Source organism: Panthera onca, chromosome X (genome assembly GCF_046562875.1).
Source record: "Panthera onca isolate mPanOnc1 chromosome X, mPanOnc1 haplotype 2, whole genome shotgun sequence".
In the NCBI taxonomy this organism is placed as follows: Eukaryota; Metazoa; Chordata; class Mammalia; order Carnivora; family Felidae; genus Panthera; species Panthera onca.
The window spans coordinates 51,687,201-51,711,062 of record NC_138357.1 but is presented as its reverse complement, the minus strand read 5'-3'; the positions used below and the strand labels follow the sequence as shown (position 1 = coordinate 51,711,062).

At 35.0% G+C, this 23,862-nt stretch overlaps 1 protein-coding gene across 1 annotated transcript in view; it reads left to right on the top strand.

Moving 5' to 3' along the window:
* Window positions 1-23,862, top strand: part of DIAPH2 (diaphanous related formin 2) — a 1,007,297-nt gene that overhangs the window by 751,769 nt on the left and 231,666 nt on the right. The window contains exon 26 of the mRNA XM_081793317.1: window positions 10,122-10,257. Within this exon, the coding sequence (XP_081649443.1) occupies window positions 10,122-10,257 (136 nt within the window). The remainder of the gene's footprint in view (window positions 1-10,121; window positions 10,258-23,862) is intronic.

Sequence of the window (23,862 nt, the reverse complement as noted above, 5' to 3'; positions counted from 1 at the left end):
AAACCAATTTGATAATAAGTTATAAAAAACAAAAAAGAACTCCAGATTCAGAAAAAAAAAAACTTAATTGGAATAAATGAGAGGTCTTAGCATTTACATGAGCTTTTTTATTTTTTCATACAACATTTTTAGCCCATAGGTCTCATTTGTTAATTATGCACAGCAAGGGAAATAAGATTTTTAATTCATATTTTCAGGAAGACAATAGAGATTTCAGTGAGAGACTTAAAATTAGGTTGCTGAATATATTTTGCAGTAAATCCTAGAGACATTTTCTGTTATATTTTGCTCCTATTGTACTTTTTACTGACTCTTGAAAAATAGATATGCTGGCAAAACTGAAGCTTTTTTTGGTACATATTTATCTTGTCTGAGGTTACCACCAAAACACTTTCTCAATTAGCATCCTTTAAAAACACATTTCTGTACATTGAAAGAATCTAATCAGTTGGCATTCCCAACCCTAAGAAATAATGATTGATGCTTCCTAGAGAATGATGCTTAAGTACTCATGACTGTTTTAAAATGTTCAGTGATGCTTGACAAATATAAAGTGTTGTTAATCACAGTCACTTAAGAGATTTTTTTAAAACCTGAATATAAATTTACTTCTGTTGCTTTTATTCTTTTAATTATTTTGGGCTTTGTTTTGTAGGACTTAGGATGAAAAGAATACATCCTATCCCTCAAATGAGTTTTCTCCTTAGCTCATTAGCTTTTACATTTTTAGGAGAGTTAAAGTCTTGAGAATTTCTTTTCTTTCACTCTAGTACAACTAAAGATTGTCGATATGAAACTATAGTTACGATTTTCCTTTCTCTTTTAAAGTTTTTTTTTTTTTTTTTTTTAAAGAGAGAGTGTTTCCCATTTCCAGTTTTCTAAAGCCAGAGCCAAAGAATAAAAACATCAAGAGGAATAAGGTCTTATTTTCAGCATGAAGCCTCTTCATGAAGACAGAAATGGTGATATCAGGACCAAAATCTCACTCCACAGTCTATGTTCCTTGAAAAATATATGCCTTTGTAGATGCTTCATTCATTTTCATTAATACCAAACCACAGAAATTATTTTCCTCTTCCATTTTGGTCTCTTTAGGATTACAGATGCCGTTTCAAATTGTGCAGCTGTTTTGTTGTTAAATCTTTTCCTGAAACATGTAAGATGTAAACTGTTGGGCTGTTATTTCATCTGTTTCATCATTTACTAGATCTACATTCATGTTGTTTTAGTAGTGCCTGTGACAAGCCCCCATTTTGTATAGAAATTTATCCAATTCACATATGCCAAATTTCTCCATTGGTGATTGTTTAATAATGAGTATTGACTTATTTTCTTCTACCTCCAATTGTGTCAGTTTAGATTTATATATATATATATATTTTTTTTTTTTTTTCTTTTTTGGTTTTACACTATTGTCAAGAAACAGGAAATAAATATATGGAGAATGGTATAGAAATAGTATGATTCCGATGTGTCATTTGCAAATATCTTTTCCCATTCCGTTGGTTGCCTTTTAGTTGTGTTGGTTGTTTCCTTTGCTGTGCAGAAGCTTTTTATCTTCATAAGGTCCCAGTAATTCACTTTTGCTTTTAATTCCCTTGCCTTTGGGGATGTGCCGAGTAAGAGATTGCTACGGCTGAGGTCAGAGAGGTCTTTTCCTGCTTTCTCCTCTAAGGTTTTGATGGTTTCCTGTCTCACATTCAGGTCCTTTATCCATTTTGAGTTTATTTTTGTGAATGGTGTGAGAAAGTGGTCTAGTTTCAACCTTCTGCATGTTGCTGTCCAGTTCTCCCAGCACCATTTGTTAAATAGACTGTCTTTTTTCCATTGGATGTTCTTTCCTGCTTTGTCAAAGATGAGTTGGCTAGTATCCAAAATCTATAAAGAGCTCATCAAACTCCACACCCGAAAAACAAATAACCCAGTGAAGAAATGGGCAGAAAACATGAATAGACACTTCTCTAAAGAAGACATCCGGATGGCCAACAGGCACATGAAAAGATGTTCAACGTCGCTCCTTATCAGGGAAATACAAATCAAAACCACACTCAGATACCACCTCACGCCAGTCAGAGTGGCCAAAATGAAGAAATCAGGAGACTATAGATGCTGGAGAGGATGTGGAGAAACAGGAACCCTCTTGCACTGTTGGTGGGAATGCAAATTGGTGCAGCCGCTCTGGAAAGCAGTGTGGAGGTTCCTCAGAAAATTAAAAATAGACCTACCCTATGACCCAGCAATAGCACTGCTAGGAATTTATCCAAGGGATACAGGAGTACTGATGCATAGGGGCACCTGTACCCCAATGTTTATAGCGGCACTCTCAACAATAGCCAAATTATGGAAAGAGCCTAAATGTCCATCAACTGATGAATGGATAAAGAAATTATGGTTTATATACACAATGGAATACTACGTGGCAATGAGAAAAAATGAAATATGGCCTTTTGTAGCAACATGGATGGAACTGGAGAGTGTGATGCTAAGTGAAATAAGCCATACAGAGAAAGACAGATACCATATGGTTTCACTCTTATGTGGATCCTGAGAAACATAACAGAAACCCATGGGGGAGGGGAAGGAAAAAAAAAAAAAAAAAAAGAGGTTAGAGTGGGAGAGAGCCAAAGCATTAGAGACTGTTAAAAACTGAGAACAAACTGAGGGTTGATGGGGGGTGGGAGGGAGGGCAGGGTGGGTGATGGGTATTGAGGAGGGCACCTTTTGGGATGAGCACTGGGTGTTGTATGGAAACCAATTTGACAGTAAATTTCATATATTAAAAAATAAAAAAAAAAAAAAAGAAATAGTATGATTCAAGTTCATGAACCATATAATGCCTATCAGTAATCTATATCAACATTTCTTTTCTCAAATATAGTGTAGATTTGAGCTATTTTTATGTTTTTATAATCATTCTACTGTTTTCATTAGATGATCTTAGTCCATGAGAGGATGCTTATGAAAAGTCAACAGTCTTAGAGATAGGATTGCCAGATTTGTCAAATGAAAATACTGGATGCCCAGTTAAATTTGAATTTCACATAAACCATGAATATTTTTTTAATATTAATGTGCCCCAAATAGTACATGACTTTTTAAGTATATCGCACACAATACCCAATGCCCACTTAGGTATGTGTGGGATATACTGATACTAAAAATTATACATGATTCATCTGATATTGAAATTAAAATTTAACAAAGAATCTTATATTTTATCAGGGAACTCTACTTGGAAGGCATCGTGGTAGCATAAGTGAACATACGTTGTTCTGCCACTTAAGTAGCTATGTAACCTTGGGCATCTCACTTAAATTACCTGAACCTAAGTTTCATCGCCTACAAAATAACAAATGATAGTTACATTACAGGTTTTCTATAAAGATTCAAAATTACTTATTTAAAACACCTGCACATAATAAATTTCCATTAACAAATAGCTGTTACTGGGGCACCTGGATGGCTCAGTTGGTTAAGCATCTGATTTCAGCTCAGGTCACGATCTCATGGTTTGTGGGTTTGAGCCCCGCATCGTGCTCTGTGCTGATAGCTCAAAGCCTAGAACCTGCTTTGGATTCTGTGTCTCCCTCTCTCTCTCTGCCCCTTCCCTGGTGGCTCCCTCTCTGTCTCTCTCTCTCTCAAAAATAAATATTAAAAAAATTTTAAGCTATAGCTCTTATTATCAGAACAAGGAAGTACTACAAAAGCAAGTTACCATTTTTTTCATCTTTATAATAAATGACAGCACTCAGCACCTAAACAACTCTTTAGATTGATAATTGAACAGTACACCCAGATGTTGGTAACTGTTTACCAGATCAGAGATTTGACCAGTAATAAAATATACATAAGCACTAACCTTCCTTCTCTCCCCTACTATTTACCTCCTCTTATGTTACTTACCAAAGATCATACAACTTTTTATATCAAATTCTGAATATATGTTGCCTTTTCACATTGTCTTTTTTTCTAAGTTGTAATTTTATTTAAAGCCTGCCTTTCTCAAACATCTTTTAAGAATTTTATTAATTTTTATTGAGGTATAATTTACATATAAATTTTATATATAAAATTCACCATTTTGAAGTATACAATTTACTGTTTTTTAGTATATTTACAAGGTTGTTCAACCATCACCACTATCTACTTCAAGACATTTTGATCACCCCCAAAATAAACCCCATACTCATTAGAAGGTACTCCCCATTCTTCCCACCCCCATCCTCTGGCAACCACTAATCTATTCTCTGTCTCTATGAATTTGCCTATTCTAGACATTACATATAAATGTAATCATTTCATATGCAGCCTTTCGTGTCTGATTTCTTTCACTTAGCAGAATATTTTAAGATTCATCCATATTGCAGCACATATCAGTATTTCATTCTTTTTATGGTTGAATAAATTCCACTGTATGGATGTATACTATATTTTGTTTATTTAGCAATTGATAGACATTTGAGTTTTTTCTCCTTATGGGCTATTAGGAATACTGCTGCTATTATTGTGCAGTATTTTTTATGAACGTGTGTTTTATTGTCTCTTGGGTATGTATGTAGGAGTAGAATTGCTGGGTCATATTGTAACTCTGTGTTTAGCATTTTAAGGAACAGCCAGACAATTTTCCAAAATGATTCACCATTTTACATTCACGTCAGCAATGCAAAGAGTTCTAATTTCTCCACATCCTCACCTGTTATTATCTGTTTTTTATTTTTCTTCCTTCTTTAAATTGTAGCCATACTATTGGCATGCAGTGGTACCTCATTGTGGTTTTTATTATCTTTTCCCTGAGGATTAACAAAGTCTAACATCTTTTCATAGATGTTATAGATTCATAGATATCTATAGATGATATAGGTATAAATATAGATAGATATATCTTTGAAGAAATTTTCAAATCTTTTGCCCATTTTTAATTGGGTTGTCTTTTTATTACTGAGTTAGAAGATCTTTTATATATCCTTATCAGATATATGATTTACAAAAATTTTCTCCCATTCTGTGTGTTATTTCTTCACTTTCTTCACAGAGTCCTTTGACGGGTAAAAGGTTTTAGTTTGGATGAAGCCTTATTAATCTATGTTTTTCTTTGGTTGCTTATACTTTTGGTGTCATATTCACATTGCCTTTTGTTCCTTAATGAAACAAACATTAAACCAGGAGTAAATAGACATGATTTCTATTCCAAAATTTTCACTTACATAAATGTGTGACCTTAAGCCATTATTTAAACTATTTGGAACTCATTTTCCACGTATTTGAAAAGAAGCTGAGTTCAACAGAGTATGTACTTTGTAATTTTGTATAAATTATCTCTATGAAACCCCCAGGTTAGTAATTCTCCACCTGCCTAACATTTGGCAATCTCTGGAGACATTTTTGGTTGTCACAACTAGGAAGGTGTGCTACTGGCATCACGTGTCCTGCTAAACATGTTACAATGCACAGGACAGCTCCCATAGCAAAGAATGACACCAGCCAAAAATGACACTAGTGCTGAGATTGAGAAACACTGTTCTAAAATTATGATTCTATCATTCCAGCTGAAGTGGTAGTCTTTAATTTTGTCTGTATGAGCCAGATCATTTTGTGTTCTTAGCCTAATACAGGAGGTACTAGCCTGAGGGAGGCAAAAGAAGGGGGACATATCAATAATTCTTGTAAGTGAGGAGAATTTTTGAAAATGTTTTCGGGGCACCTGGGTGGCTCAGTTGGTTAAGTGTCCGACTTTGGCTCAGGTCATGATCTTGCAGTTTGTGAGTTCGAGCCCCACGTCGGGCTCTGTGCTGACAGCTCAGAGCCTGGAGCCTGCTTCCAATTCTGTGTCTCTCCCTCTCTCAGCCCCTCCCCTGCTCATGCTCTGTCTCTCAATAATAAATAAATGTTAAAAAATGTAAAAAAAAGAAAAAGAAAATGTTTTCAGGACTTGTAAAAAGTATTGTGTCTTTATTATGAAGAAAAGAATTTTCAATATAGACACTTCCAGGAAAGGCCTTGCAGATGTATTCTTGTTATTGAGTCTTTTTCTTTAGGGTTTCTGGAACAAAGTAGTTTTGTTAAAATCATATATGCTATGATGTATATCTAATCAATAATAATAGGAGAAAATAAACCAAAATAGCTTGATAGAAGGAACTTGCTGTTTGTATGTCTTTGTATTAATGACTTCTCTGAATTCAAAAAAAAGTTAATATTATACTAGTTGATCAGTTTATTTCAAATTTCTTCCCATACCACCTACCGGAATATACTAATTCACTTGAGTTCCACAAATAATTTATATAAAATACATCAGACAAACTGGGGCACCTGGGTGGCTCAGTCGGTTAAGCATCCGACTTTGGCTCAGATCATGATTTCATGGTTCATGAGTTCGAACCCTGCATCAGGCTTTCTACTGTCAGTGCAGAGCCTGCTTTGGATCCTCTGTCCTCCCACACCATGCCCCTGCCCCTTCCCTGCTTGCTCTCTCTCTCTCTCTCTCTCTCTCAAAAATAAATGAACATTTTTTAAAAAAATAAATAAAAATTGTAAAATACAATACATCAAACAATAATTTGAAATATGTCCTCAGCATTTCTAAAGATCTTGGCATGTAATAAGCTGTTAAACTTTCAGGTATTTTCTTCCTGTGATAACATAGCTGATTGTTTCATGCCCTTCACCATTAGATGTAATTGGTACCATCACTACCACAACCACCACCATCATCATAGACCTACTGTTCTATGCACTTTATGAGTATATGCCATTTTTCCTCACAAAAATCCTATGAGGTAGTTTTTTTATTCCTTTTTTGCAGATAAAGGAAAGATGTATAATAAAGTGTTAAAATACTTGCTAAACCATATTTTCATATTTAACCTTTTCTTGTGTATCAAAACTATTTCATATTTCAGCAATGGAAAAAACATATTTATTGTTAAACCTGTGAACATTCATGTCCCTAAATTTCTGCCACTCCAGGTTATGACAATTAAAGCCTAAGTTATTTCCTAACAACCAACACCGCAGAAATGCAACATATATTAGGAGAATATTATAAAATACTGTATGAGAACAAATTGGAAAACCTGGGAGAAATGGATAAATTCCTAGAAACAAATATTAACTACCAACCTGAAACAGGAAGGAATAGAAAACTAGAACATACCAACAACTAGCAAAGAAATTGAATCAGTAATGAAAAAATCCCAACAAATAAAAGTACAGGGCCAGATGGCTTCACATGTAAAGAAGAGTTAATACCTATTCTTCTCAAACTATTCCAAAAACTAGAAAAGGAAGGAAAACATCAAAATTCATTGTATGAGGCCAGCATTGCCCAGATACCAGAACCAGATAAAGGCTCCAGTAAAAGAGAGAGCTACAAGCCAATATCCATGATGAACATGCATGCAGAAATTCTCAATAAAATACTAGCAAACTGAATCCAACAATACATTAAAAAAAATTATTCACCATGATCAAGTGGGATTTATTCCTGGGTTGCAAAGGCAGTTCAATATTCTCAAATCAATCAATATGATATACCACATTAATTAAAGAAAGTATAAGAACTATATGATCCTTTCAATAGATATAGAAGAAGCATTCGACAAAGTACAATATCCATTCATGATAAGAACCCTCAATAAATAGGTTTAGAGGGAACATACCTTAACATAGTAAAGGCGATATATGGAAAACCCACAGCTAATATCCTCAATGAGGAAAAACTGAGTCAGGAAAGAGACAAGGATGTCCACTCTCACCACTGTTATTTAACATAGTACTGGAAATCAGAGCAACAGCAATGAGACAACAAAAAGAAATTAAAGGCATCCAAATCAGCAAAGAAGAAGCAAAACTTTCACTATTTGAAGATGACATAATACTCTATATAGAAAACCTGGAAGACACCAAAAAAAACTGCTAGAACCAATACACTAATTCCAATAAACTAATTCAGGAAAGTTGCAGGATACAAAATCAATCTGCAGATATCTGTTGCATTTCTATACACCAGTAATGAAGCAACAGAGAAATTAAGAAATCAATACCACTTACACCCAAAACAATAAGATACCTTGGAAAAAACCAAGGAGGTGAAAGACCTGTATTCTGAAAACTATAAGACACTGATGAAAGAAATTGAAGATGATACAAAGAAAGGTAGAAACATTCCATGCTCATGGATTGAGAGAACAAATCTTGTTAAAATGTCTATACTACCCAAAGCAATCTCCACATTTAATGTAATCCCTATCAAATACTAGCAGCATTTTTAACAGAGCTAAAACAATCCTAAAATTTGTTTGGAGACACAAAGGACCCTAATAGCCAAAACAACATTGAAGAAGAAAAGCAAACCTGTAGGTATCACAATTCCGGACTTCAAGTTATAAAACAAAACTGTAGTAATCAAAACCGTATGGTACTGGCACAAAAATAGACACATAGGTCAATGGAGCAGAGTAGAAAACCCAGAAATGAACCCACAACTATATGGTCAGTTAATCTTCCATAAAGCAGGAAAAAATATCGAATGGGAAAAAGTATTTTCAAAGAAAAGTTTCTTTTCTTTGGTTCTAGAAGAAAAATACAGTGTTGGGAAACCTGGACAGCTACATGCGAAAGAAGGAAACTGGACCACTTTCTTATACCATACACACAAAAAAAATTTTTAAATAGAGGAAAGACCTAAATGTGAGACAGGAATCTGTTAAAATTGTAGAGGAAAACAAAGCTAGTAACCTCTTTGACTAACTTCTTTGACATCATCTGTAGCAACTTCTTTCTAAATATGTCTCCTGAGGCAAGGAAAACAAAAACAAAAGTAAACTATGGAGACTTCATCAAAGTAAAAAGCTTCTACACAGTGAAGAAAACAATCAACAAAACTAAAAGGAAACCTGTGGAATGCGAGAAGACATTTGCAAATGACATATCTGATAAAGGGTTAATATCCAAAATATATAAAGAAGTTATAAAGACTCACACCAAAAACAAATGAATAATCTAGTTAAAATATAGGCAGAAGGCCTGAATAGGCATTTTCTCAAAGAAGACATACAGATGGCTGACAAACACATGAAGAGATGCTCAGCATCACTCATCAGGGAAATACAAATCTGAACTAGAATGAGGTATCACCTTATGCCTGTCAGAATTGCTAAAATGAACAACACAAAAAACTACAGGTATTGGTGAGTATGTGGAGAAAGGGTGATCCTCTTACAGTGTTGGTGGGAATGCAAACTGGTGCAGTCGCTCTGGAAAACAGTGTAGAGGTTCCTCAAAAAGTTAAAAATAGAACTACCTTAGGATCCAGCAATTGCACTACTAGGTATTTACCCAAAGAATAAAAAAAAATACTAATTCAAAGGGGTACTTGCAACCTGATGTTTATAGCAGCATTATTGACAGTAGCCAAATTATGTAAACAACCCAAGTGTATGTCAATTGATGAATGGATAAAGAAGAGGTGATGTGTGTGTGTGTGTGTGTGTGTGTGTGTGTGTGTGTGCATAATGGAATATTACTTAGCGATGAAAAAGAATAAAATCTTGCCATTTGCAACAAAATGGATGGAGCTAGAGAGTTTTATGCTAAGTGAGATAAGTCAGAGAAGGGAAAATACCATGATTTCACTCATATGTGGAATTTAAGAAATGAAACAGATGAACAAAGAGGGAGGGAGAGACAGTGAGGTAACCCAGAAAACAGACTCTTAACTATAGAGAACAAAATGAGGGTTGCTAGAGGGAAGGTGAGATGGGTGAAATAGGTAATGAGGATTAATTGTGCACCTGTTGTGATGGGCACTGTGTGTTGTATGGAAGTATTGAATCACTATGTTGTACACCTGAAACTAATATTACGTCGTATTTTAAGCAACTAGAATTTAAATTAAAAACTAAAAAAACATAAAACCTGAGTTATTTCCAATTATTTTCAAAAAGGGATGTCTTCGAATTATTTGTTTCTCTCAAAAGTATATATATGGACCTTGAAGCTGCTATAATATTTTACCATCTCTGAGCACCCACATGCATGTATGTATATATATAATTTGTAACTTGCACAGTTTCTGTAACATATAAGTAATGGAAGGATTTGTGTTTAACTTTGTATAGGAAGCAGTGAAAGAAAACAACAAGAGAAAAGAAATGGAAGAGAAGACTAGGAGGGCAAAGCTCGCAAAAGAGAAAGCTGAACAAGAAAAGTTAGAACGCCAGAAGAAAAAGAAACAACTCATTGATATAAACAAAGGTATGAAGTACTTTAAAATTTTTTAAATAAAGTAATTTCACTTAATTTTGGATTATAAAGTAAATGTTTTGTGTAGAAATTTCACAATATTATTAGTTATTTGTGTCAAATTTCCCTCATGATATTATCTATATTTTTTATCACCATGCACTGGACACTCAGGATTTTTGAGAATCAATGCAAGGTAATATATTGTTGAAATGGTCTCTTTCCCCTCATTTATTTTATCAAATTATATCATATTATGTTCTGGATAATGCAGTGGTGAGGAAAGAAGCGGGTAAGATGAAAAGAGAAAAACCAGTATGGGGAGATGAGCCCTATGGCTCTGGTCTCTTTTTGTTGACATGTGTCTGTTGACAACACAGTAATAACAGTTTTCCTTGGGGCTTTGAACATTACAAGTCATAATAGATATTGACAGTACTATTATAAGTTGAAAAAAATAGATGTCTTATTCAACTGAGAGCCTAAGAACAAAGATACTGCATGTCATAATATAAAGTAAATTGTTTTCTTGGTTAGTAAGATTGACTGTATATTATTGGTGTTTTTTTTTTTTTTTTTTTTTGGAAGAGAGGGTAAATAAAGTGATTGGCACCAGGTAGCTACACTCTGAAAAGTTAATAAAAATTAAGAAAAAGCATAGCCTTTGCCACTGAGGGTTAGAGAATTTAAAAACAAAACAAAATCTGAACAAGATATGAGAACATGATTAATATGGACCACCTATTTCTTAATATAGTGACAGTAAAAATTGCAAGCGCTGTGTAATGTTGACCATGTGCCAAGCACTGTTCTAAGACTTTGAAATGTTTTAAGTCAGTTAATTTTCATAACATAAGAAGTAGGTACTGTCATTACCTCATCCAGTTGAGGAAACTGAGGTTCATAGAAATTAAAGAACTTGTCCAAGATCACACAAATAAGTGTATCACCAAGATTAGAATCCAAGTAGTCTGGCTATAGAATCTTTGCAATTATAAATGCCATTGTCAAATAATAATAACTAGCAACAACTACTAACATGTAGCACTATGCACCAGGAACTGTTGCAGGAGTTTTGTGTATACAAACATACCTAATCCTCATAAAACCCTATAGGAAAGGGCTAGTATCTCATTTTTAGATGAGGAAACTGAGGGACAGAGAAGTTAAGTAACTTACCCAAGTTCACAGAGACAGTCAGTAAGAGATAGATAGAATCAAGATCTGAATCTAGGCAGTCTGTGGCCAAATTTATTATTATTTTTATTATAACTATTAATTATAATGATTAACCATTACCAATTATTTTGTAGTAATGTCTCTTAATAGCTAATCTTCTGAAATGGTGTCTATACCATTAAGTTTATTCTTTATACCTTTAAAATATATAAAATGTTTTAGGAATTTCCAATAGTTTATCTTTTATATCCCAGGAAATAAATATAACAACATTTTAAAAGAAGAAAAAAAGTTAAAAACCAAGGTTAAAAAGAGTAGCATCAACATAATTTAGCAAACAGACTTCATAATTAGGATGAAAAGAATTGATCCTGACTGAAGATACTCAATTAGGAAAAGCAATGGGTATTCATAGGAAGTTCTTGCTTAAAAGGTGATGGAGTCAGTAGAATAGGACTGAAAGTTACTCCCTTTTATGCATGGACTAATAGTGAAATAAGAGTATGGAAGAAGGGGCTCCTAGGTGGCTCAGTTGGTTAATCATCTGATTCTTGATTTCTGCTCAGGTCATGATCTCACTGTTTATGAGATCGGATCGAGCCCTGCATTACCATGGAGCCCACTTGGGATTCTCTCCCCCCCTCTCTCTCTGCCCTTCCCCCACTCATGCTTTCTCTCTCTCTCTCTCTCTCTCTCTCTCTTTCTCTCTCTCTCTCTCTCAAAAATAAATAAATTTTAAAAAAGGTGTCTTGAAGAAGTAAGGGGCAGATGATGCATTCCCTTGGTTATGCTAAGGCCTTTACCCTGAAGGCGATGGGAAGCCTATAAGTATTTATAAATGGAAAAAATGATATGCTTGATAGATTTCTTAGATCATTTTGACAAAAGCATAGAAAATGGATTGGAAAGAGAAGGGCCTGTGACAACAGTGGTTATAAAGTTATTATCATAATCCTGACAAGAGAGGATGACAGCCTGGATTCAGTGGTAGTAAGGTTAGAGAAGTTACCAATAAGAGGTATATTTGAGTTGTATAGGATGTGGATATATGGAGACAGATTTATTTAAAGGAATTGGCTCATGTGATTATGGAAGCTGGCAAGTCCAAAGCCTGCAGAGTAGGGTGTCAGGATAGACCCAGGGAAGAGCCAGTGTTCCAGTTGAAGTTTAAAGGCAGTTGGCTTGCAGAATTCCTTCTCAGGGAAAGTCAATTTTTTTGTAATGTTTATTTATTTTTAGAAGAGAAAGAGAGACAGAGTGCTAGCAGGGGAGGGACAGAGAGAGAGGGAGACACAAAATCAGAAGCAGGCTCCAGGCTCTGAGCTGTCAGCACAGAGCCCAACGTGGGGCTCAAACCCACAAACCTTGATATCACCACCTGGGCTGAAGTCAGATATTTAACTGACTTAGCCACCCAGATGCCCCAGGGGACGTCAAACTTTTTATCTATTCATGCCTTCAGCTGGTTGGATGAGACCCACCCACATTATGGATAGCAATCTACTTTATTCAAACTCCACATATTTAAATGTTAATCTCATCCCAAAACATCCTCACAGAAACTTCCAGAATAGTGTTTGAATAAATATCTGGGCACTGTGGCCCAGCCAAGTTGACCCATAAAATTAACCATTACCAGAGGGGTTTTAAATGGTAGAACTGACTGACCCCTACTGTTTGATTGGATATGAGAATTGAACAAAGGAGGCATTAAAGAATGTGATACACTTCATAAAGAAAAAATTCAGGAATAGAGCAAATTTCATCAGTAAAGTTACAATGATTAGTGTCATTTTGAACATATTTCATTCTCAGATGTTTTGGAAAGATTGGAAATGTCTAAGTAGCCATTGTATATATGTGTATGAATCTCAGTAAAGAGGTTTGGACTACACAGACAGGCTTGAAAATCATTGGTTTTAGATGATTAGGGTTAGGAAATATTAGTTTGCTAGGTCTTCTGTAACAAAGTATCACAAACTGGTTGGTTCAGAACAATAGAAATCTATTGTTTCACAGTTCTAGAGGACAAAAGGTGTTATGGGAGGGCTGTGCTCTTTCTGAAGATGCTAGGGAGAGATCTGTTCCAGCCTCTCTCCTAGCTTCTGGTAGCTCCTTGGTTGTAGCAGCATAACTTTGATCTTGGCATTCTCCCTGTACATTTCTGTCTCTTCACATGGTGTTCTTTTTATTAGGATACCAGTCATATTAGATTAAGGGTCCAACCTACTCCAGTATGACCTCACCCTAATTAATTAGACAGCTCAACCCATAACAAGACTTTGAATGAGATCACTAGGGTAAAATACAAATTAGAGGTTCTGAAAGTATTTGGTCTCAGAACCTGTTTACACTTTTAAAATGTAACTTACTGTGGACCCCAAATACTTTTTGTTTATTCGGTAATATATATTGACATTTATCATGCTAGAATTAAAATAGACATAATAAATAAAATTATATAAGATAAATCATTTTAAAATTATTTATTTACTAACTCTATTAAAATAACAAAGTAAACCTATTACATGCTAAATAACGTTTTTCACAAAAAGTAGCTTCATGTTATAACCCCCATGTCCCCCAAATATTAGTAAGAAGAGAAAATTTAGTATTGTAAATTTCTTCAAAGTCTGGCTTAATAAAAGACAGCTTGATTCTCATACCTGCTTTTACATTCAATCTAATACAGTATCATTTGTCATGTAACTTCTGGAAAACACTATACACTCAGGAAAGAATGAGAGAGAAATAGGCAAAAAAGTATCACTATTCTTATGAAGATAGTTTTTACCTTGCATATCTTATGTGATGTCAGAGGCCCCCACAAGTCCCTAGAACACACTTTGAAAATCTCTGGGGTGAGTAATGAAAGAGCAAGCAGTCAAGACAGAGTCTGTTGAGCTTTGTGGCAAGAAAATAATCTTGCCCCCATACCACATTGCACCCTTCCCCATCCCTGAGTATTTATCAACCTTTCACTTTTTCCCTAAAAATATACCTGTAATAGAAAGAAAAAATAAATAAAGGACCTATTTTTATTATGTTTCTAGTATATATTTTCACTTCCCAAGATTTGGTCAATTATCTCTTCAAATATCATTGAGGCCATAGTATGAAGATCCAAATAAGTTTCTATGCAGTTGCTTAGCTGAGTTATCCAAATATGAAAAACATACTTTAATATAGGATTTATCTTTTGTGTATTGTTACCATATCTCTATTTCGAGATCCAAGAATAAACTTTACTAATAGGTTCTTGATTGATGGTCTATATGTTGTAAATACTTTATTATTATTAATAATAATTATTATTATTTTATACTTAAAGAGTATATGTGTGTTAGTACTTGTACATATGTTTCAAAACATGATTCTTCCATTGGACAGTGTAGCCTTAAGAAGATGAGAAGAAAGAATAAGAACAGAGTTGGGGAGTTGGTGGTCAAGATGGAACTCAGTGTCACTGAGTTTCTCAGACAGTATCTTATAAAAGATGCTAATATTAACTAGGTGGAAGTCAGTTACAGACACTTAGAGGGTCTGGGAGGAAGCATGGTCAAGCTACATAAAATATGAATGCATGGGTGGCATGAGAATGAGTTGCAATCAGAACATGATTTAGAGAACTTTAAATGTGTCTAATAAGAACAGAGTTATCCACTTTCCACTGAAAGAATTATATTCTTCCTTTCTACTGAGAGATGATGTAGAACATTTGGTTGTCATTGTGAGATATGTATTATGTAGAGCGTAGAGGTATTTTGTTGCATATGTGATTAGAGATATGTACCATTAAAACCAGAGGACCTTATCTATAACAATAGTAGTCAAATAGAGTCCCTTGGGTAAATAAAGTCAGTTGAAAATTAACTTTAAAAACACATAAAATCTTTCTATAAAGTTTCTATTTCATATCAACTTAGCTAAATCGCAGATCCCTCCCTTTTAGAAAATATCCTATATAGCTAATAAGTAACAGTAGTAAGATATATTTATGTTACATGCAAAATTATATATGTTCATCAAAAAGAAGTATTTTAGAATTTAATTATTCAGAAGAATAAGAGGATAAAGCAAGCACAAAAGATTATTTATGTAATGTAGATGTGATCAGCTGAGCTCAGAATTAAGTGAAGATATCATAGAAACCAAGCAGAGAAGTATATCTTTCATGTTAAATCCATAAAAAAATCTATTTGAAACCTCCATTTTGAGAAAAATGGAGATCAGAAGGCAAAGGCCATGATAAGAATTAGTATTTTTTTAATTGTAAAGGAGAAAAATGCAAGATTATGTGTTAAAGAGCATCATTTTGTAAACATTAAATTAAAATGAAAAACTAAAAACTTATTTAAGTCTGTACATTTAAAAGAGCTAGAAGATCAGTCCTGGCTCTGCCACCTTCTAGCTTTATGACCTTGTTCTTTTCCTTTACCTCTTCATGCCTCAGTTACCTCATCTGTAAATGTAGGATAATGACATTTACCTCCTATAATTTTAGTTAAAATTAACTGAGATCAGTAAGTACAGCACATACCACAGAGCCTAGAATATACTTGTTGCTGCAGCTAACAGTCATTTTGTGCTAATTGCAGAATCTGAAAAAAATTCAAGATGTAGTCCCTCTGCATCCTTAAGAATTTTGTCAGAGAATTTTATAATTTTGTCAGAGAAATGTATACCAGAGGAAAATCTGTTTTCCCGCTCCCCATCTGAGGTTGTTTGAGTGGGGAACTGTAAACTAGACTGACTAAAAACAGATTAACAAAAGAAAAACAGATTTATTAATGTGGCATACATGTGGAAGCACTCAGTGATGTACAATTCAAATGAGTGGTTAAAACTTGGGCTTTTATATCATCTTAACAAAATAATACTGAATTTGTAGAAATTTTTAGGTAAGACAAAGGAAAAGGACTTTGAGTTTCTAGGGCGGCAAATGGTAAGAAGGTAAATATATGGGGAACTAATAGAAGATAAGGGTTAGTTAGCAAAGTTTTTATGTAGGTTCTTTTGGTGCTATTTCTGGACTGATAAGGGTTTATTTAGAGTTAACTCTGGTGGTTAACTTATGTTCTTCCTTGCAAAGAAGGGAAGATGGACACTTCACAAATTGATGTCCTGCTTTCACGCAAGAAGGGGCAAAACAGAGTTTTTCTTATATTTTTTTTTCTCAATTGTCTTCAGCTAAAAAGAATCCTTATTCCAAAATGGCACATTCTGAGGTGGCATATTCTGCTACCATTCAGATAAAATAAAGCTGAAGGAGCACGTAGTATAATAATATATAATAGAGATTATTTAGAACTATCTAAAAGGGGAAGTCAATGAAGTCTAGTGAAATGGTATAAGGTTTTGCAGAAAAGGCTAAATATAGTCTCAATGTATCAGTTGAACTAGATGATGAAGGCCGGGTAATACCTGACTGAGCGGCAGCAAAACTATCTAGTAAATGGGAATAACGTCAGCAGTAATGCATGTAAGCAAATAAGGCAGCAGGTCTTATGTACAATATGTTCAATAACCCACAAGAAATTAAGAGGATATGTCCTAAATTCAAGTCCCAGATCCACAACTGACTAGCCATATAATCTCTGATGAAGTATTTTATCTCTCTGTGCCTTAATTTCCTCATCTATAAAATAGAATAATAGTATCTCCCTTGTTATTATGAGGGCTAAGTGAGGGAACCCACATAGATTGGTGTTACTTCTACTCTAGTCTATCAATTATATGTTAATGTCTTTGGTCTCTGATAAATAGTTCCATGTTCAGTAAACATCTTCTGACCTTGCCACTGTCCTCATTGTTGTCATTGGCAGAGAAGGGTTTGAATTGGAAAGGTGGAAAGACTATTGGAAAGAGTGTGAAGAGCTTTCCAAGTCAGGCAGGGGAGTTGCGGTGTGATGTGGTAGGAGAGCCAAGGTGATTATAAAAATTTGTTCAGGGATTATTGAGGTGAAGTGAGCCAGAAGCACAAGAAAGAAGAGGTGAATACAAGGTGGAGGCAGCTAGAAAAGAACAGAGACAGGTGAAAAAAAAAAAAAAAAGAGTTAGCTCATATCTGTTTCTGTCTTCAAAGAAGGAGTTTAAACCAGGGGTAGTTTAGGAAGGTGGTAACAGGAAGGAAAATTTTCATAGAAGTGATGGGGAAAAAGGGCAGTGGTAGTTACAATGGATTGGCTTTTTAAAATTTTTTTAATATCAGCACCATTTTACCATTACATAATTATGTATTTATTTTTTTTGACACATTAGGTTATTTTATTTATCCAACCAACATTTATTGCACCATTTCTCAAATAATTATAATTGGAGTGTGTACAGTAGCACACCATTATTTAATTGTAAAATTTAGAAAAGTAATTTAAATGCAGCAAAAAATATGCTAACTCAATAAATGTACTCTATAATGTGTAATAATATGTAAATCATGCAAAATTCTTGGTATAATCTACGTTCTACAACCTTTCATTATGTTAATATAGATGATAATTAACTTAGGTACCACTAAAAATAAATAATTCTGTAGGTAGAGCAAGAAAGCTTACTAAATATTTGTAATATTTGTGAATAAATCTATTTCTTTTCATGTTTATGGAAGTCAGCAAATTAATTACAATGACTTAGAGGAAGTGATAAAAGGAAATGTATTTTAAAAAGGGTGTTTTGAAATTGGAAACTCTAAGTGTGTCTCTTATGCAAATATTATTTCATCACGAGCTATTTTGCTCCTCCTTATATAAGATTACATGGAAATTCGAATTGCCTGTTTACTTCTACTATGATGGCAAAGAATGAGCTATCTTAGTCAGATTTGATGATAAATCATTCTTCCGAGAGTAAATTAGCAAAATTTAGCCAACAGCCTAAACATTTAAACTCTATTATTAGTGTTATATAGCAATTTTGTTTTTCTCTTTCCCAAGTTTTAAATTACATCTTATAAGTAAATGAATTCATTACACATTACATTATTTTGATCTAAATAAGTAAAAACTGTGTTTCCCCAGACATTAAATTATAGTAACCAAAATTATAGGATACCCATAAATAACAGAATTGACCCAATAGTATTTAAAGCACTACCAATAATATAAATTACTGAGAAAATATAGGTAATATCATTCTGGCATATTCTACAAATGCTAATGAACAGCTCACAGATAATAATACAAAGTTAAACAAGTGGGTATACTTGTTAGACTTAGAAAAGAATCATTGACCTAATAAAGCCTTATCCATGGAGGAAAAAAGGGATATCTGGCTGATACTCTGTTTATTTAAATTGTCTTGCTGTCTACTTTAGCATACATTTCAAGAAATCTCTGTTTTTTCAAAATCAGAACTTGTTCTTTTTGTCATCTAGGTTTGTTTCTTCAGTGGAAATTTGTGGGACTTTTTCACAAATAAAATTATTCAGTACAGTAAAGATTTTTCCAGGTCCTTAGGGCTTTTAGCAAACTAATTTATTTAGTATAAATTTGGAATTTTGTTATTTTTAAAATTTTTTAATGTTTACTTATTTTTGAGAGAGAGAGGAGACAGAGTATGAGTGGGGGAGGGGCAGAGACAGACAGACAGACAGACAGACAGAATCTGAAGCAGACTCCAGGCTCTGTCAGCACAGGATATTTAACTGACTGAGCCACTCAGGCACCCCTGAAACTTTGTCATTTTTTTTTAATTTTTTTTTTAATGTTTATTTATTTTTGAAGGAGAGAGACAGAGTGTGAGTGGGTGAGGGGAAGAGAGAGAGGGAGACACAGAATCTGAAGCAGGCTCCAGGCTCTGAGCTGTCAGCACAGAGCCCGACGCGGGGCTCGAACTCACAAACTGCGAGATCATGACCTGAGCCGAAGTCGGACGCTTAACCAACTGAGCCACCCAGGCGCCCCGAAACTTTGTCATTTTAATGAAACCTTTTTTGGGTCTGATTTAGGCAATGTTAAGCACTATTGCTACCATTCATTCAATAAACACTTCTTGAATTTTTCAGTTTAGGCACTGGGTTAAGTCACCCAGGTGCAAGAGGAGCTCCCACAGCAGTAGCCATCCAGTGAGAAATTACACCCTCTGTGTGATTCTGCTGACTCCCAATACATGTTATCTAAGACACATCTTTCATTGGGGTAGCCTGCAAATGAAATGCATCCAACCTTTTTTCCTTTGGAGCTAGGCAAACCTGAGTTCAGATTCTTACTGTGCCCCTTAAACAGTGTAACTATGACAAGTCACCTAACCTCTCAGGTCCTCAGCTTCCTTGCCTATAAAACAAGGAAAAGAATAGGATCTATCTCCTAAAATTTTCATAAGAAGTAAATGAGAGAATATATGTAAATCTCTTAGCATTTTCCTGGCACATGGTTAGCACTCAACAAGTATTAAGTGTTATTTTCCCATTCATAATAATAGTTATTTTAGTGAACATATTAAAAGAAACTATCAATGGCAATAATCACAACATTAAAATCTTGGTTGTCTAGAATGCCTAAGGAAAGGTGTTTTGAGTGGTCTGATTTTGTAATTATATAGAAAGCCATTTGTACATTAGTCTTGATCATTTGTAATCTTTCTAAACTCTGTTAGTCCACAGCTCTCCTCTTGTCTACCTACCCAACCACCTCACTGCTCCAGTGTTTTTGGCTTTACATTTTAGACAGGTGAAAATTTGTAGACTATAGGGCTTATATTATAATTTTGAACCTGTAGCCTGCAATACAGTATATAGGTACCTGATAGATGTTTAGGACTTTGTTATTGTCTCTGGGTCATTACCCAGAGCATCAGTGAATATGCACACAGGTGTCAGAGAATGAGGTTTATACTAAATCCAGAATACCTTTTTGATTAATCAAAGGTTCTGGTTATTTTTTCCTATGGCCTATTTTAGCCACTTATCTATCACTAGTAATTTTTTTTTCTGATCTCACACTAAAATAATTACATTTCTGACATTGGTTCACTGGAGATAAGTGTTAAACCCTCATTCTTTCTGCCTGATTTATCAGTAAAACAAATTTCCACATCTACTAAAAACTTCTCTTAAACAGAAGATAAAAGTGGCACCTGGGTGGCTCAGTCAGTTAAGCATCTGACTTCGGCTCAGGTCAAGATCTCATGGTTTGTGAGTTCGAACCCCTTGTCAGGCTCTATGCTGACAGCTCGGAGCCTGGAGCCTGCTTCAGATTCTGTGACTCCTTCTGTCTCTGCCCCTCCCCCACTTGTGCTCTGTCTCTGAAAAATAAATAAATGTAAAAAAAAAATATTTTTAAATGCCCAGCAGAGGATTAAAAAAAACAAGATAAAAATAAATATATGAAGAGAGATAGGTAATATACTTTAGATCTCATTAAAAGTTCTTATACTCCAAGTGCAGAAACTCAGATTTGCAAAAACCATAAAAGCTGTCTTCATTATGTTGAACATCTAACAAGATGTCATCAGTTCTTATGTAGAAGATGAACAATGTTGGCAGTTACAAATTTGGCTTTTCTTTACAGTATGTGCTTGTTACCATGCATGCATTGTGTAACTTTACTAGGCAGAAAACCATGAAAATGTTGGAGCAAGTGAGTGAAAACAATCAAATTGACTATATAAGAAAGGACCAAAACACACTGTAGGTGGCCTAATCATTTTTTAGGAACTCACTTTTGTTCCATATTTTAATATTCTGTTTTATTAAACTGTGGAATGAATAACAGTTGTTGTATACCAACATTGCAATTAATTTGGCTCTCTTCTCAGTCAAATTTATTTAGAACAGCTTGAGAAGGATAGATATTATCTCTGCTTTAAACGTCTGGTAGAATTCCCCAGGGAAGCCATCTGGTCCGGGACTCTCACTTGTTGGGAGATTTTTGATAACTGATTCAATTTCTTCGCTGGTTATGGGTCTGTTCAAGACCCATTTCTATTTCTTCCTGTTTGAGTTTTGGGAGTGTGTGGGTGCTTAGGAATTTGTCCATTTCTTCCAGGTTGCCCATGTTGTTGGCATATAGTTTTTCATAATATTCCCTGATAATTGCTTGTATTTCTGAGGGATTGGTTGTAATAATTCCGTTTTCATTCATGATGTTATCTATTTGGGTCCTCTCCCTTTTCTTTTTGAGAAGCCTGGCTAGAGGTTTATCAATTTTGTTTATTTTTTTAAAAAAACAACTCTTGGTTTCATTGATTTGTTCTACAGTTTTTTTAAATTCCCTATTGTTTATTTCTGCTCTGATCTTTATTATTTCTCTTCTTCTGCTGGGTTTAGGCTGCCTTTGCTGTTCTGCTTCTATTTCCTTTAGGTGTGCTGTTAGATTTTGTATTTGGGATTTTTCTTGTTTCTTGAGATAGGCCTGGATTGCAATGTATTTTCCTCTCAGGACTGCCTTCCCTGCGTCCCAAAGCGTTTGGATTGTTGTCTTTTCATTTTCACTTGTTTCCATATATTTTTTAATTTCTTCTCTAATTGCCTGGTTGACCCATTCATTCTTTAGTAGGGTTTTCTTTAACCTCCATGCTTTTGGAGGTTTTCCAGACTTTTTCCTGTGGTTGATTTCAAGTTTCATAGCATTGTGGTCTGAAAGTGTGCATGGTATGATCTCAATTCTTGTGTACTTACGAAGGGCTGTTTTGTGACCCAGTATGTGACCTATCTTGGAGAATGTTCCATGTGCACTCAAGAAGAAAGTATATTCTGTTGCCTTGGGATTCAGAGTTCTGAATATATCTGTCAAGTCCATCTGATCCAATGTATCATTCAGGACCCTTGTTTCTTTATTGATCCTGTGTCTAGATGATTTATCCATTGTTGTAAGTGGAGTATTAAAGTCCCCTGCCATGACCCCATTCTTATCAATAAGGTTGCTTATGTTTGTAATTAATTGTTTTGTATATCTGGGGGCTCCCGTATTTGGCACATAGATATTTATAATTGTTAGCTCTTCCTGATGGATAGACCCTGTAATTATTATATAATGCCCTTCTTCATCTCTTGTTACAGCCTTTAATTTAAAGTCTAGTTTGTCTGATATAAGTATAGCTACTCCAGCTTTCTTTTGACTTCCAGTAGCAAGATAGCTAGTTCTCCATCCCCTCACTTTCAATCTGAAGGTGGCCTCAGGTCTAAAATGAGTCTCTTGTGGACAGAAAATAGATGGGTCTTGTTTTTTATCCATTCTGATACCCTATGTCTTTTGGTTGGAGCATTTAGTCCATTTACATTCAGTGTTATTATTGAAAGCTATGGGTTTAGAGTCGTTGTGATGTCTGTAGGTTTCATGCTTGTAGTTATGCCTCTGGTACTTTGTGGTCCTTGCAACATTTCACTCACAGAATCCCCCTTAGGATCTCTTGTTGGGCTGGTTTAGTGGTAATGAATTCCTACAGGTTTTGTTTGTTTGGGAAGATCTTTGTCTGTCCTTCTATTCTGAATGACAGACTTGCTGGATAAAGGATTCTCGGCTGCATATTTTTCCTGTTCATCACATTGAAGATTTCCTGCCATTCCTTCCTGGTCTGCCAAGATTCAGTAGATGGGTCTGTCACTAGTCTTATCCATCTCCCTTTATATGTTAGAGCGTGTTTATCCCTAGCTGCTTTCAGAATTTTCTCTTTATCCTTGTATTTTGCCAGTTTGACTATGATATGTTGTGCAGAAGATCGATTCAAGTTACATCTGAAGGGAGTTCTCTGTGCCTCTTGGATTTCAATGCCTTTTTCCTTCCCCAGATCAGGGAAGTTCTCAGCTATGATTTGTTCAAATACACCTTCAGCCCCTTTCTCTCTCTCTTCCTCTTCTGGAATTCCTATTATATGGATATTGTTCCGTTTCATTGCATCACTTAGTTCTCTAATTTTCCCCTCCTACTCCTGAATTTTCTTATCTCTCTTTTTCTCAGCTTCCTCTTTTTCCATAATTTTATCTTCTAATTCACCTATTCTCTCCTCTGCCTCTTCAATCTGAGCTGTGGTTGCCTCCATTTTATTTTGCACTTCATTTATAGCATTTTTAGCTCCTCCTGACTATTTCTTAGTCCCTGATCTCTGTAGCAATAGATTCTCTACTGTCCTCTATACTTTTTTCAAGCCTAGCGATTACTTTTATGATTATTATTTTAAATTCATTTTCTGTTTTATTGCTTAAATCATTTTTGATCAGTTTGTTAGCTGTCACTACTTCCTGGAGTTTCTTTTGAGGAGAATTCTCCTGTTTCATCATTTTGGATAGTCCCTGGGGTGGTGCGGAACTGCAGGGCACTTCCCCTGTGCTGTCTGGAGTAACTTGTGTTGGTGGGCGGGGCCACAGTCAGACCTGATGTCTGCCCCCAGCCCACTGCTGGGGCCACAGTCAGACTGGTGTGTACCTTATCTTCCCCTCTCCCAGGGACAGGACTCATTGTGGAGTGGTGTGACCCCTGTCTCGGCTACTTGCACACTGCGAGG